The 12,099-nt window shown below is 48.2% G+C and overlaps 3 protein-coding genes and 1 non-coding gene across 4 annotated transcripts; all 4 read right to left on the reverse strand.

Annotated features, from left to right (window-relative positions):
- Positions 1–616: 616 nt before the first annotated feature.
- EDB82DRAFT_551353 (Alpha/Beta hydrolase protein) lies at positions 617–3,249 on the reverse strand (the record flags this gene model as incomplete). Its single annotated transcript, XM_025729926.2, has 2 exons — positions 2,833–3,249; positions 617–2,780 (listed from the first exon to the last, which is right to left on the reverse strand). The coding sequence occupies exons 1-2, from the start codon at positions 2,922–2,924 to the stop codon at positions 617–619; spliced, it is 2,256 nt and encodes a 751-aa protein (XP_025589103.1). The 5' UTR covers positions 2,925–3,249.
- Positions 3,250–4,110: 861 nt separating this feature from the next.
- EDB82DRAFT_t49 lies at positions 4,111–4,196 on the reverse strand. Its single transcript has one exon. It is a non-coding gene; the product is annotated as a tRNA-Ala (tRNA).
- Positions 4,197–4,623: 427 nt separating this feature from the next.
- Positions 4,624–6,364, reverse strand: EDB82DRAFT_63835 (cutinase-domain-containing protein). Its single transcript, XM_025729925.2, has 3 exons — positions 5,189–6,364; positions 4,977–5,134; positions 4,624–4,923 (listed from the first exon to the last, which is right to left on the reverse strand). The coding sequence occupies exons 1-3, from the start codon at positions 6,115–6,117 to the stop codon at positions 4,760–4,762; spliced, it is 1,251 nt and encodes a 416-aa protein (XP_025589102.1). The 5' UTR covers positions 6,118–6,364; the 3' UTR covers positions 4,624–4,759.
- Positions 6,365–7,211: 847 nt separating this feature from the next.
- On the reverse strand, positions 7,212–10,146 carry EDB82DRAFT_520967 (uncharacterized protein; the record flags this gene model as incomplete). The annotated part of the gene is made up of 4 exons (XM_025729924.1): positions 7,212–8,402; positions 8,449–8,764; positions 8,811–9,112; positions 9,160–10,146. 4 exons carry the CDS (start codon positions 10,144–10,146, stop codon positions 7,212–7,214), a joined length of 2,796 nt encoding a protein of 931 aa, XP_025589101.1.
- Positions 10,147–12,099: the final 1,953 nt, after the last annotated feature.

The raw sequence follows: 12,099 nt of genomic DNA on the forward strand, positions 1-12,099 counted from the left end.
TGTCGTCTGAAATAATGACCCGATCCAAGTGGCGTGTCCTGCTCAGCCCAACCAAGGCTCCCCAGATCAAAAACCATCAGGGGTTTATCAATGTCCAATCGGCCCAATTCCCGCTTATTTTCCCATCATGAGTTGCGTGTTTTTACTCACCGAGAAACACTGACGCAAACACGGTCCGTCCGCCCCCTTTTATGTTCTCGATGCCTCCATCATAGTATTCCTCTCGGCCACTGTCCGTAAGCTACGGCTTCAACGATGACTTGGGATTCATGCTTTGGGTTGTAATGGCGAGGCTGTTTTGAGACCTTGGTCAGCATGATGGTGGGATGAAATCATCTGCAGAAAAAACGAATAAGCCAACAATTACCTGTCCTCCGTCTTTCAGAAGTTGGGCATTCTAGCAATTCATAGTACATATGTTGATTCAAATGGTCAGTTATTCTAAGGGTGTCCTTTGTGTATCTACAGACAGTCATCATATCTTCGTAAGTCCAACAATGCAGAAATATATGCCTTTCCCAACTCACCCCCTGTATCATTCCTCCATATACCCAATGCATCTCATCGATATAAATCACTATGCAATACAATAAACACCAGCCATGCATCCCCCAAATCAATCATCATCACCTACCATCCCTGTCAGTCCACTTGCAAGACCCTGCATACGTCGGCCAAGCAGATCATCAGAGCTCTTAAGCTTGACAAGACTCTTGTTTCTATTCCTACTCTTGTTCAAGCCCACACTCTTCCGTCGAGATGCATTCTTCTTATCGTCATTCGTAAGAGGATACCCATTTGTGTATGCTCGCGGCGTCGTGTCTCCGCTTCCACTACCATCATTCACTTCCGATGACACAGAATCCTGTTTCTGTATAGGCGGCGAGGCTTGATTCGAGCTTCGTCGCTGATTCATCTTTGTCATGCTGATCTCCAGCGGCTTATCCTCTTCTCCGCTGGATTCTGTGCGTTGGTGATGTCTTCCATCACCGTTAACACCGAAACCATTGGTCTGCGACTTTGCAGCTCGGGATTGTCTATCTTTTCGCACGCGCATGACATGTGCATGTTCAAAAAGCTGATCAAACCATTCGACGCATCGTTCAAAGTGTCTCCAAGCAGGAGGATACACAGTCGGGAACTGCATAAAGCCATGAGATGTTCCAGGGATTAGCATCACTTCCGCAGCATCCCGGTCGTTGAACTCTAATCCGTTGCTTCCTGCTTGTTCCTGTGCGAACGCAGTTTCTTTCGCGCGGCGAAGTCTTCCTGCAAAAATGACTGTGTCGTCGACAAGAGGGTCTCGTTCTCCTGTCATAAAGTATGTCTTAGGAAAGTCAACCAGCAAGGCTTCGGGTGCGAGGACAGGGCTAAGGAGGTAGTCCTGGCTAAAATCGGGGCGGTTATGTGCACCGATATACAAGATGATCATTGCTCTCATCATTTCTGGTGTGAGCACTCGATCGTTAAAGTAGGAGATCATTGACGATGTGGCCAGTCTTGTCTTCATTGGTTCAACATGGTGAGATGAATTCTTTCCGTTGGCTTCTAGGGCTTCCTTTGGGAAGCTCAAAGATCGAGGTCCGACGTGCGAGAACTCTGGGTGTGGGCTTTTGGGTCCTTGAGAAGCCGCAATCAAAGCCTCTTTTGTCGTCAAGCCGTTCAACTTGCCACTCAACTTAGTATCTGGTGGCGGTGATCCATCTTCTTCGTCATCAGAGTGGTGAGGAGTTCCCACCAACTCGTTGTATTGCATACTCTTTCGTCGCATGATTCTGCGATTCGTCTTTCTCGTCTTGCGATCTTTGATGAGAGACATTTGTTCGTCGGTCATCCAGTTGCCAATATTCATGTCCAGCGCAGGATAGAAGCAGATGAGTCCATCCGGAGCCGGCAAGTCTGCCTGTCCTGGTCTTCGAAATGCCGGGTGTCTTGTTTCCATAATCATCAAAGTTGCCGCGACTGCAAGGTTACCTCCAGCGCTATCGCCTGTCACGATAACTCGAGGCACTTCTGTTCCTGGCAGGCCAACGCATCGACCCTTGGTATTGATAATAGTCCTGTAAACGTCGAAACACTCATTCAGCGCATACGGATATGGAAATTCGGGTGCCTTTTTGTAGTCGAGACTCAGGACAGGAAGTCCTGATTTGGCCGCCCATGAGAATAACTTGTCGTCGTTGCAGCGAGGATCCATCGCAACAAAACCACCACCCGGAATATCTAGAATTATCCTATCATGACGCTCCAGATCCGACAAAGGTCCGTCGTAGTACAGCCACGCAAGGACAGGCTCTTTGTAATCGCTATCGGAAGGCCGGGGGATCCTAATTTGCCTCGGAGGCCACCGCATAAAACGCGGTCGCATAAGACCCTGGAAGAAACTCAGATACGGTGAGGTGCCCTTGTTCCAGGACACGCGCATATGCTCGACCGTGATCATGCCTCGGACCTTGCGAACTTTCTCGTCGGCCTTTTCAGCAGCAACGAGGTAGAAGAGCGAGAAGACGATGCTCGCCATGTCGCGCAGCCACTTTGTCTTGATCTTCATGGCTGTCCAGAAACCAGCGTCCAGCGCGGTCAGGACCCACGTGGCCCGGTAGTAGGTGGCGTCGTACATGTTGGCCAAGGGCTCTGGGCTGGCGAGACCGACGAGGGTGCTGAAGTTGCGGGCGGCGTACAAGTAGATCATGGTTATCACGACGGTTTGCCATGGTGTGAGACGTCTGGAGAAGAGTTTTGAGAAAAACTGAGCGCCGGGAGGACCATGTTTGTGGCCTCTATGGTATGCGTAAGTACATTAAAGAAAAGAGAGAATCTGGGAGGTCTTACTTGACTAGATAGGCGGACCAAAAGGTCAAAACTGCTAGGACTTGAAGCCTTCGAGACTTGACCGAGGGCCGTCCCAAGACGTGATCTATCATGATGACCAGATCAGGTCTAAATGTGTATTATTTGAACGGTTTGAAATAAATATGTGAGGAAAGTAGAAGAACAGACAAAGAGAAACTAGTTAGGATTCAAGCAAGCACATGGTGTCGTTAGTCTTCTCGGGTAAATTGACAGCCGTTCACATGAAAGAAACACGACTCGAACACCCTCGGAGGTGATAGGACAAGGGTTGTGAGATATCGCTAATTAAAACGTTGTAACGGTCTTGTTGATGGGTAGTAGCTTAGGTGAGAGTTTCTACCTGTCTAAGGTAGACGATACGAATGAAGCAAGAGAAGAGGAAGAAGAAAAGTCAAATTGCATTGTAGGCTTCTAACTAGGAGGCAGTGTAAACACAAAAGTAAGGCTCAATCATTACAAACAAATAATGATCCCAAGCTCAATTCGGACTCGGAGCCGAGTAGGATGACGGGCTCGTGACTCGTGACAACTTGGTTCTTTAGAGTATCGCATCAACATTTCCAAGCTCGTTGACATGTGAAAGTCTCCCCCGGAATCTGGTTAAAAAGAGACACGCGGGGGTAATTCTGTGGGGGAGGACATGACGTAGATACGGTATTCTCGGAAATAGGAACAATTCGACTATTTTCCTAACAATACAAGACAAGGACAATATCTTGATCAAGTTTATGCACGTGAGACAAACAACTTGACATCTTTTCTCCTTATCACATCACTTCAAGCCTCTTTCATTGGAATTATCAATTATCTAGAAGAAATGCCCCGAATCCTGGAATAAGAAGCTAAAAAGGAATGCAGGCTTTGTTCCCATGCGGTTCACATGATTCATGGCTTGTGGCGGCACGTGTACATATACCCAGTAATCAATCAATGCAGCACCCCTGACAAGTCAAACATCACATGCTGCATCCTGGCTGACAGGTCAAATCAAATTCATGGTGATTGGATATCATAAATTGATGCGGTTCTTTTCGCTTATTCATGGTTTTATGAGTTGCCTCTGACCAACGTTGTCAACAATAGGCAAGAGTTGACAAAAGATAACAAATTCCATTTCTACAGCCTTTGAGATAGGACAATGGCACGCCTGCCCTTGTACCTCGGTACTTGTCTGGGATTGTCAAGACTAAAAATAGAGTTGCAATGGATGTCCACTTCTACACTAAAAAATGAGCGTAGTCAGAACGGCAAAAGTTTTGGAGACAGAGGGATTTGAACCCCCGGCCTTTCGCAAGCATTCGAAACAATGCAAAGCGAACGTGATACCCCTACACCATATCCCCAGTGTTTGTTGAAGAGAACTCGTCTGTTTGCATATATATTCACAAAACATCAGCACTACGCCTCAGTTTCTACCCTTTCTGAGACAACATGAATTATCGTTCATAGAGAGCTTGTATTATTTCCTCAGTGCTTGGTTAATCGCACGACATTATGCTACAGTTGGGACAGATATAACAGGCTGGTCTGGGGAATCCTTCCCTTATACAGCACAACATGTTATATTCTCAGTCTTCGCAAGTGCTCCCAGGTCGTATGTATCATTCTTCAATTTACACTACACTGCCTATCATACAGACAGGCATGTTTCAAAAAGACAAATTTGTTAAATCTCGCAATAAAAGTAACTAGATGTTACAGTCAGAGCCTTTAAATTTTCTCTACAACTCATCATTCACTAGACATCATTTGACAAAAGACAAGTTGACATACAAAACGACAGTTTGAAAGTATATAGTAGCTAGAATAATAGACAAGTCATAAGAAATTCATCCTTCACCACCGAGAGCCCGGCCCCGGCAGTCCTTCATCATTGCACCAATGTGTCATTCACACAAAGTGTTGCTTATTGCACCTTGCTGGCAACAAACTCAGCAGCAGCACCAGCATCCTTGCTGTAGGTAAGGTGATCGGGAGTGATGGCAGCAGTACCGGCGCAGACACCATCGCCTGCGTGGCAGATGATCTTGACCTTATCAGCCGAGACGCCCTGGATGGCCTGCCTCTGGACTGTAACATTGTTAGCTTTTTGATAATCTTTCTCGTCGATATATTGAACTTACAAGGGTCGCCGAAGTTGAGGACGGCAGCAACCTTGGCAGTGGTCTCAGCAGGAAGAGCCCTGGCAGCGTTGTGCACCAGCATAGCTCCTTGCGAGTATCCAGACATGACAATCTTGGTCTTGGGGCACTTCTTAGCAGCCTCCGTGACAAGGCTCGCCCTATTCTCTGTTAGTATCGTGTTACTCTTTTTAGGTATGGCGGGTTTGACTTACATCTTTTCAGAGCCGGCCTTGTCGCCCATCTGCATGATACCAGCAACGCTGGCGCTGTAGTCGACACCCTGAACAGCGAGCTTGTCCTGGCCAATCTTCTCGCCAAGGGCCTTGAAGAAGGGAGGTCCAGCAGCTGTACCAACGTTGCCAGCCTCGGTGGTACCACGGGCAAAGATGACAGTGACGTCCTTGCAGTCGCCGCTGAGGTCGTTCATAGTAGAGCCGCCAAGTCCACCGGCACCGGATCCTAGGAAACTACCAAAGGGAGAGCTAGACGCACCTCCGGAAGAAGAGTCTCCGGAAGAGCCGCCAGAAGAAGAGCCGCCGGATCCCAGAAAGCCAGAGAGGGGAGAGCCAGATCCAGATGAACCACCATCAAAGAAGCCGCGGCGAGAAGCAGGGCCATCCGTACCAGCAGATCCTCCAGTAGAGCCACTAGGGGCAGTAGGAGAGGTCTGAGGGGAAGCAGTGGGAGCCACAACGCTGGGAGCAGTAGCGCTGGGGGACTCATCTGAAGAGTCATCCCCTCCAAGTCCGGGGATGCTGGGGAGACCGCCCGAGCCACCTCCGAGGCCAGGAAGACTAGGCAGGCCGGAGCCGGAGCCGCCTCCAAGTCCAGGAAGACTGGGCAGACCAGAGCCAGAGCCAGAGTCGCCTCCAAGGCCTGGGAGGCTAGGCAAACCACCAGATCCAGAACCGCCACCAAGACTGGGAAGGCTAGGAAGACCACCAGCACCGGAACCACCTCCTAGGCCGGGAAGCTTGGGCAAACCAGAGCCAGAACCACCTCCGAGACTGGGGAGACTGGGGAGACCAGAGCCAGAGCCGCCTCCGAGGCCAGGGAGTCCGCTGCCGAGGCCGGCTCGGGGAGCAATGGGACCAGCCACTGCGAAAGGAACAAGAGCAACGATGATAGATGTGTAAAGCATGATGAAGATTTTCAGGCTGTTGAAACGAAAGAGGTTGGTTTGAATAAGAAGCGAATGTAAAAAGGGAATAGGTATAAAGAATGTAGAAGAGGCTACTGAGTTGAGATGAATCTGATTTCGAAATCTTGAAGACGAGCTTGGGTCTAGATTATATACGCATTGTTCCTGACGCTTGAACCTCTTCTCCTACCTACTCATGATCCTTAGCGATGCAGTCATCACGATAGATTCATTCTAGATGTCGTCCAACCGCAAAACTTTCCCAACTTGGGAGAAGCTTCCGAGGTGCTCATCAATCTCGCGCCCTGGATTGATAATTTCTGCTCCGTGCACGTCAAGAGAAACGATTTTGGTAGATCATTCTGGTAGATCCCGAGGAGGCTGACGAGGATGGTGAAACGAGAACGCTTCTACCAAAAGATGAAATCAAGATGAAACAGTCGCTCAAAGGCCGTGCGCATCGAAACAGGTCATAAAAAAATGAGATGAGATGGTTCAAACATTAAACGGTGAACTATTCCAGAAATGATATACACGATTGTTTTCTTTTTTTATTTTAATCTCTAACGTTGATGCGGATTTTCTATTCCACCAATAATTAAAAATGGCAATGTTTCTTTGCATATTGAAGTCAAGGTTTGTATCAATCAGTTAATTCAAAACATGGGGATAACACGGCTGCAAATAGTAGATGACATATTAACCAAACAAAGTGATAACAAGCATGTTCAAAGTAGTCAATTGTAATCTGTCACACAATCCAAGGTTGAATGACTCGAGTCACGTCGACGTTAAATTGCACTTCGGATCATAACCCAAGTCAAGTATGGAGCAGAAAGATACACATCCACCACATGATATGAGAAATGATAGTGCCATTCTTTTTAACTAACTACTGGAAAAATAAAATAACAAACGTCGCTATGTGCGTTAGGGGATAATTGAGTAGATCTCTGTCGAAATACCGATCATCCTCCACAGGTCCAAACTCAAATTTACTACCAGCCCCGTACAGTAGCCTCCACTCCCAAATTCATCTCATCTCCGTATCCATCCATCCATCTTTCATCAGTTTCAAGCTCAGTAGTTAGTGACTACTCGGTCGGACCAGCCGCGCTGCTTGCCTCTGGTGCGACAAGCTCAGTAGCCTCGTCGCGCTTCTGGTCAGCAAGACGTACCTTGATGCCTGCGTGCTGAGCATAGACACGAAGGCCAATCACGCACACGGCATTCCAGGGTTGCTTCTTGCGCTGGCGAAACCGTCGACGCGGGTAGAGGCTCATGCCATCGCTATCTGAGCTTGACGAGTTGTTATCGTCAGATGCGGTATCGGAACCAGAACCAGAGGCTGAGCTGTCAAGATCCGACTCGGACGTGGGTTCCGTGGGTGGTGTAAACACGGGGTATGTGTCCATGCTGTAGTCGGTAATGGTCATTCGCCTATCGTTGCGAAGAGGACTCTGGTCTTGATATTGATATTGATACGGGATCGGAGGTGGCGGAATACCGCGACGGTTACCACGAGGAGATGGGATTCGGAAAGGCATTCTTTTCTTTTCTTCCGTCGCCTCGTTCGTATCATGCGAAGACGACGACTCCTTCCTTGGCTCGACTGGTGTTTCGGAATGTTTCGAAACGTCCAGGTCGCCCTTGCTGGGAGAATCTTCTGGCCAAAACCCTGGAGGCGCCTGGTTTGCTTTGTCTTTAGTCTCGACAACAGGTTCCTTGGGCTCAGTTTCGTCATCATTCTTCTTCTCTTCATCCTCTTCAGCAGGCTCTTCCTTTTTCTCCTTATCCTTTTCGTTCTCTTTCTCGTTGAGGTATTGGTTGTACTCGTTCCTCATAGCCACCATCGCTTCCTCCATTCGCGCCATCGCCTCAGTCATTTGCTTCTTCTTGACCTCTTGCTCCTTACCCTTGAGTTTCTTCTTCTTTTCAGCCTCACGTTTCTTACGAAGAGCTTCATCCTCATCTAGAATCCCACCCTTTGCGTGGGCTAGGTCATACTGTAGACCGATCTGGCGTAGCTTCTTTGGGTTCTCGTCTGCAGCTCTCTTGACCATTTTTTCCACTCTTGGCCGCCAAACAAGCCGCTCCGCCATGATCTTGGGAATGACTTCGTAGGTGCCCGGTTCAAGTTCGACTTCGCAGTTGATCGAACGTCGATCCCACTGGTGCACTGGACGCACGGTGCAGATGGTATTATTGCTTTCCGATGACTTGATGAGGAAGCTTAGAGCGAACTCGTACTGCCCCTTAAGGTCGGTAAAGTAGCGTTCGTCAAGCTTCAAGAAATTAGTATTAGACGTGTCTCTCAGGGACGGATCATACCTGTGAAAGAACAATAACCACCATGCCCTCTTCCTCGACCTCAATAACAAACTTCTTCTTAAGGTAGCCGGTAAGCCACGAGATACTGACACTCAACCACTGCTGAGCCACAGTCCATCGCTCATCAAAGAGTCGGGTTCTGTACATCCATTTGAAGTTGTCGAGCATGTCATTGAATGACATCCAAAAGACTCCGTCGTCGCCGAACTCGTGTTTGAGCTTCTTGATCATGTACGGGGTCCACTCCTTGGAACCATCTGACCATGGGCCATGCCACTCGCCTTGGCCGGCTTCGGACCTCTGTCCCCAGGGGTTTCTAGATATGTTAGAGGCTGACACAGTGCCGATGAAGAAATGCTTACCGAATCTTGACCAGGCGAAACTTGACACCGTCTTCGTTCTGCACTTCAGCGACTCTGAGCACGGAATAAGCATGCTGTAGGACAATGCCGTTCTTGTGCTCGTCTCCAGGTCCACCTGCAGACAGGCCAAAAACAAACTCTCCATCTGATCCATCTGATCCAAGCATTTCTCGCCACAGTCGCTCCTTGCGAAGAACTCTATTTCCCGCGACCACTGTGGCTACGCCGCCTGTGAGATCCTCGACAGCTGTTCCAGCCCATCCGCCTTCCATGGACTGGTAATCGCCATGAACTTTGGCAAACTATGAACGTTAGCTTCTGTCTCGCATAATCACATTTGCTAACTCACTGCTTTCTCCAGCAGGGGTAACCAGGTCTCGTTGGGGTCCTCGCACTTGGCAAAGTACAAAGCTTCGGAACCTGTTTGCTTCTGATTTTTATATTGGCGCGCCTTCTTGAGGGTTGCGTCGTAGACTTGGCTGTCCTCTCCAAAGTCCCTGTACTTCAAGTACAAGTTGTCGTCCACGACAGTCGATATCCACTCTCCATCGCGGTAGATGACGAAGCCGTAGACGCCGCATTCTTCATCTCGTGCAACGCATATCTTTTTCATCAGGTCTTTTCGATGGGCGATAGTTGCGAGAGCAGCCAGCCACCAACAGTTGCCGGTCGCACCCTGCTTGATGTCTGAGCTGGAGAAGCCGTCGACGGTGAACTGGGGGTTTTCAAATATCCAGGGGATACGATGAACCGAACCAGGCCTTTTTTGCCGGCAGACAAAGCCCCCATGGTAAGGGCCGTCTCCTCGCAGGCTGTCTTTATTGCTATCACGCTTTTTGCTTATTGAATTGCCGCCGGCCTTACGATCGCGAGGTTTCTTAGTTCGTCGAGCATCACTCGTGGAAGCGTACTCTATGTCCTCATCATCATCACTATCGCTTCCGCAGATAGGGCAGGTATTTCTGACGAGGCCAAAGAGACAATTGTCCTGGTGCGACGCAAAATCGGACTCGATATCAAAGTCCGGGTCGCTAAACTTGGCATTGGTACGCTCGCACTCTTTGACGACGGCACGAACTCGAGCACGGCAGTCCTTAGCAGCAGCCTCGTAGCTCTGCGCCGCGTTGCGAGTTTTGGGCTCCGATGAGTCCGCGTCTGTAAGGAGAGAGTCGTATAGACTCTGAGGGAAAATAGAGGTCACCTTGCCGGGAGTCTTGGAGTGATACTTTTTCCAGAACTTTGAGACAAGAGCTTGAGGGTTGATGTTCTTGCGTTTTGGTTTGGCAGGGGAGTTTGGGGCCGGTTGGCCATTGGGAGGAGGCTGCGAAGGTTTCATAGTTGTAGATCAAAGGGTACTTAGTTTTGTAAATTTGGGGATGAAATCTAAGTAGTGATTTTTCGAATATTTAAAGATGAAGTCTCCCAGGGGGTAGGCATCCGAACTCTATATACTCAGCCATAGCCAGTTATTAACACTCATTGGTTGCCGACCTTTGTTACTCAGATACCTGGAGAACGATTCGATTGTCTGCTGATCAAGGTAACAGTAATTCATCTCCGCGTCGTATATACGATTGCGCGAAGCGTACTGCAAGTGTAGCATGGCATGCAGTCCATCCATCTGCCTTGGCCTTTTGTGAGCCGCCGCTTTTACTAGACCATCACAACGTACAGAGAGCCCGCTCATGCGGTGCACAAGGCTGTGTTATCTTTTGGTTGAAAGAGGGAGGGTGCAGTGCATAAAGAAGCGTTGTGGGTGATTAGGCAACAACAAGGGAAATCGGTTTGGACGATGCTGCAGGATGATGCCTTTTTGAGTCTTGTTAGTGGCCTGGTCTATAGTTTGGGTTGTGAAAGGGACTCTTTTTTTATGTGGCTGTGTATCAATGCACTTTATTCATACATTAGTTCGTCAAATTGTTGTCCTTCAGGAATTTGTTATTGGTAATCATTGTGAACAGATTGTCACTGATCATGATTATCCGGCCAAATCCGATAGTTCCTGGTGTGAAATAAGGCTGTCAAGGTCTTTAAAGCAGCGAATGGGGGCCAAAATTCGGTCAGAACTAGAGGAGCAATTGCATGCCCACAAGAGCAGGAGTGAGTGAATAACTTGATTTTTTAAGCCGCAAGTTGACAGTTTAGCTGATCCGATCCGCTCTTTTATTCAGTTTGAGGCTGTATATTCACTCACGCGTTCATCATCTGCAGCAATAACGACATCTTGGCTCATTGTCTGACGTTGTATTGCAGCTACGAGAGTCGAATCAGACTCGGGTCAATGTCTGCCACGTCAGCTATGCCAGATGCCTCGTGGAAGCCTAGGTAGTAGGTAGTGAAGAGAAAGTGAGGCTCAACAAGAGGCAGAATTCATAATTGGGGGCTGAGTTTGTATGCTATACCCTTGTTCATCCAGGTCATACCCTATAGTCAGTTGAATTTCTCCAATATTTCCATCAGAACACCAGATCCCCCCAATTTAACATGAGATAAGAACAGATTCTTATCTGTCTGTCATATTAGTTGGAAATTTGGATGGATCACTACTCTTAAACAACAAGGAATAATCATCTTTGCCAAGTCTTTTATGGTTTTATGACGCCCTGTCTAAATAGCTTCAGACAAGACCTGATGCTAGAACATTCGACTGCTAGCAAGAAGAACCATGTTGGAGATGAAGTATATGACTCAGTGACTAACCTCTAGAATAAATGTTTCCAATTATATCATTGTTCCGTCGGTTATCAACCCTTTTTTTACCTCTTTCCGACATGACAAGACCGTTTTCCATGATTTGGCAAACTCTAAACTCCATTGCGGAGCCGTAGATCCCGGGCCTTTTTGTCTAGCCTGTCTCTGAATGCCGGTAGTTACGGAACCGCATAGACAGGCGGTAGTTGTAGGGACCAAAAACAAACACAGAGAGCGTTCAAGGTGACTCAACAGATGGAAGTATCGGGGACACATCGAGAGCTGTCAAACCTGACACTGCAGCTCTAGCGTACCTGGACCAGACAAGACAAGGTAAGGCCTGATTGCTGGTTCGCATTGTCGCCGTTGGTAAAAAAAACCAGGGCTCTCACGAGTCAAGCAGAGAGGCCCAAGCAATTGAACCAAGGCGTTAAACCAACAAAACAACGGGCTCAAAGTGGATGAAGCTTGTTCCTTTTGGAAGGGAATGTGGAAAGACCCTGTTTTTTAAAACTGTCATAAACGGTGAGGCCAAGCCTAAGGAGGAAGAGTTTATGTCGCCCAGCGCAAGACCTGACAACACAAGCATACCTTACCT

This window comes from Fusarium venenatum (assembly GCF_020744135.1).
Source record: "Fusarium venenatum strain MPI-CAGE-CH-0201 chromosome Unknown EDB82scaffold_1, whole genome shotgun sequence".
NCBI lineage: Eukaryota > Fungi > Ascomycota > Sordariomycetes > Hypocreales > Nectriaceae > Fusarium > Fusarium venenatum.

Coding starts and splice junctions, on each gene's coding strand:
- EDB82DRAFT_63835 (XM_025729925.2), bottom strand. CDS start 6,117: ATGCTTTACACATCTATCATCGTTGCTCTTGTTCCTTTCGCAGTGGCT. Junction 5,135..5,188: donor AAGGCCGGCTCTGAAAAGAT/GTAAGTCAAACC, acceptor AACAGAGAATAG/GGCGAGCCTTGTCACGGAGG. Junction 4,924..4,976: donor CCTCAACTTCGGCGACCCTT/GTAAGTTCAATA, acceptor ACAATGTTACAG/TCCAGAGGCAGGCCATCCAG.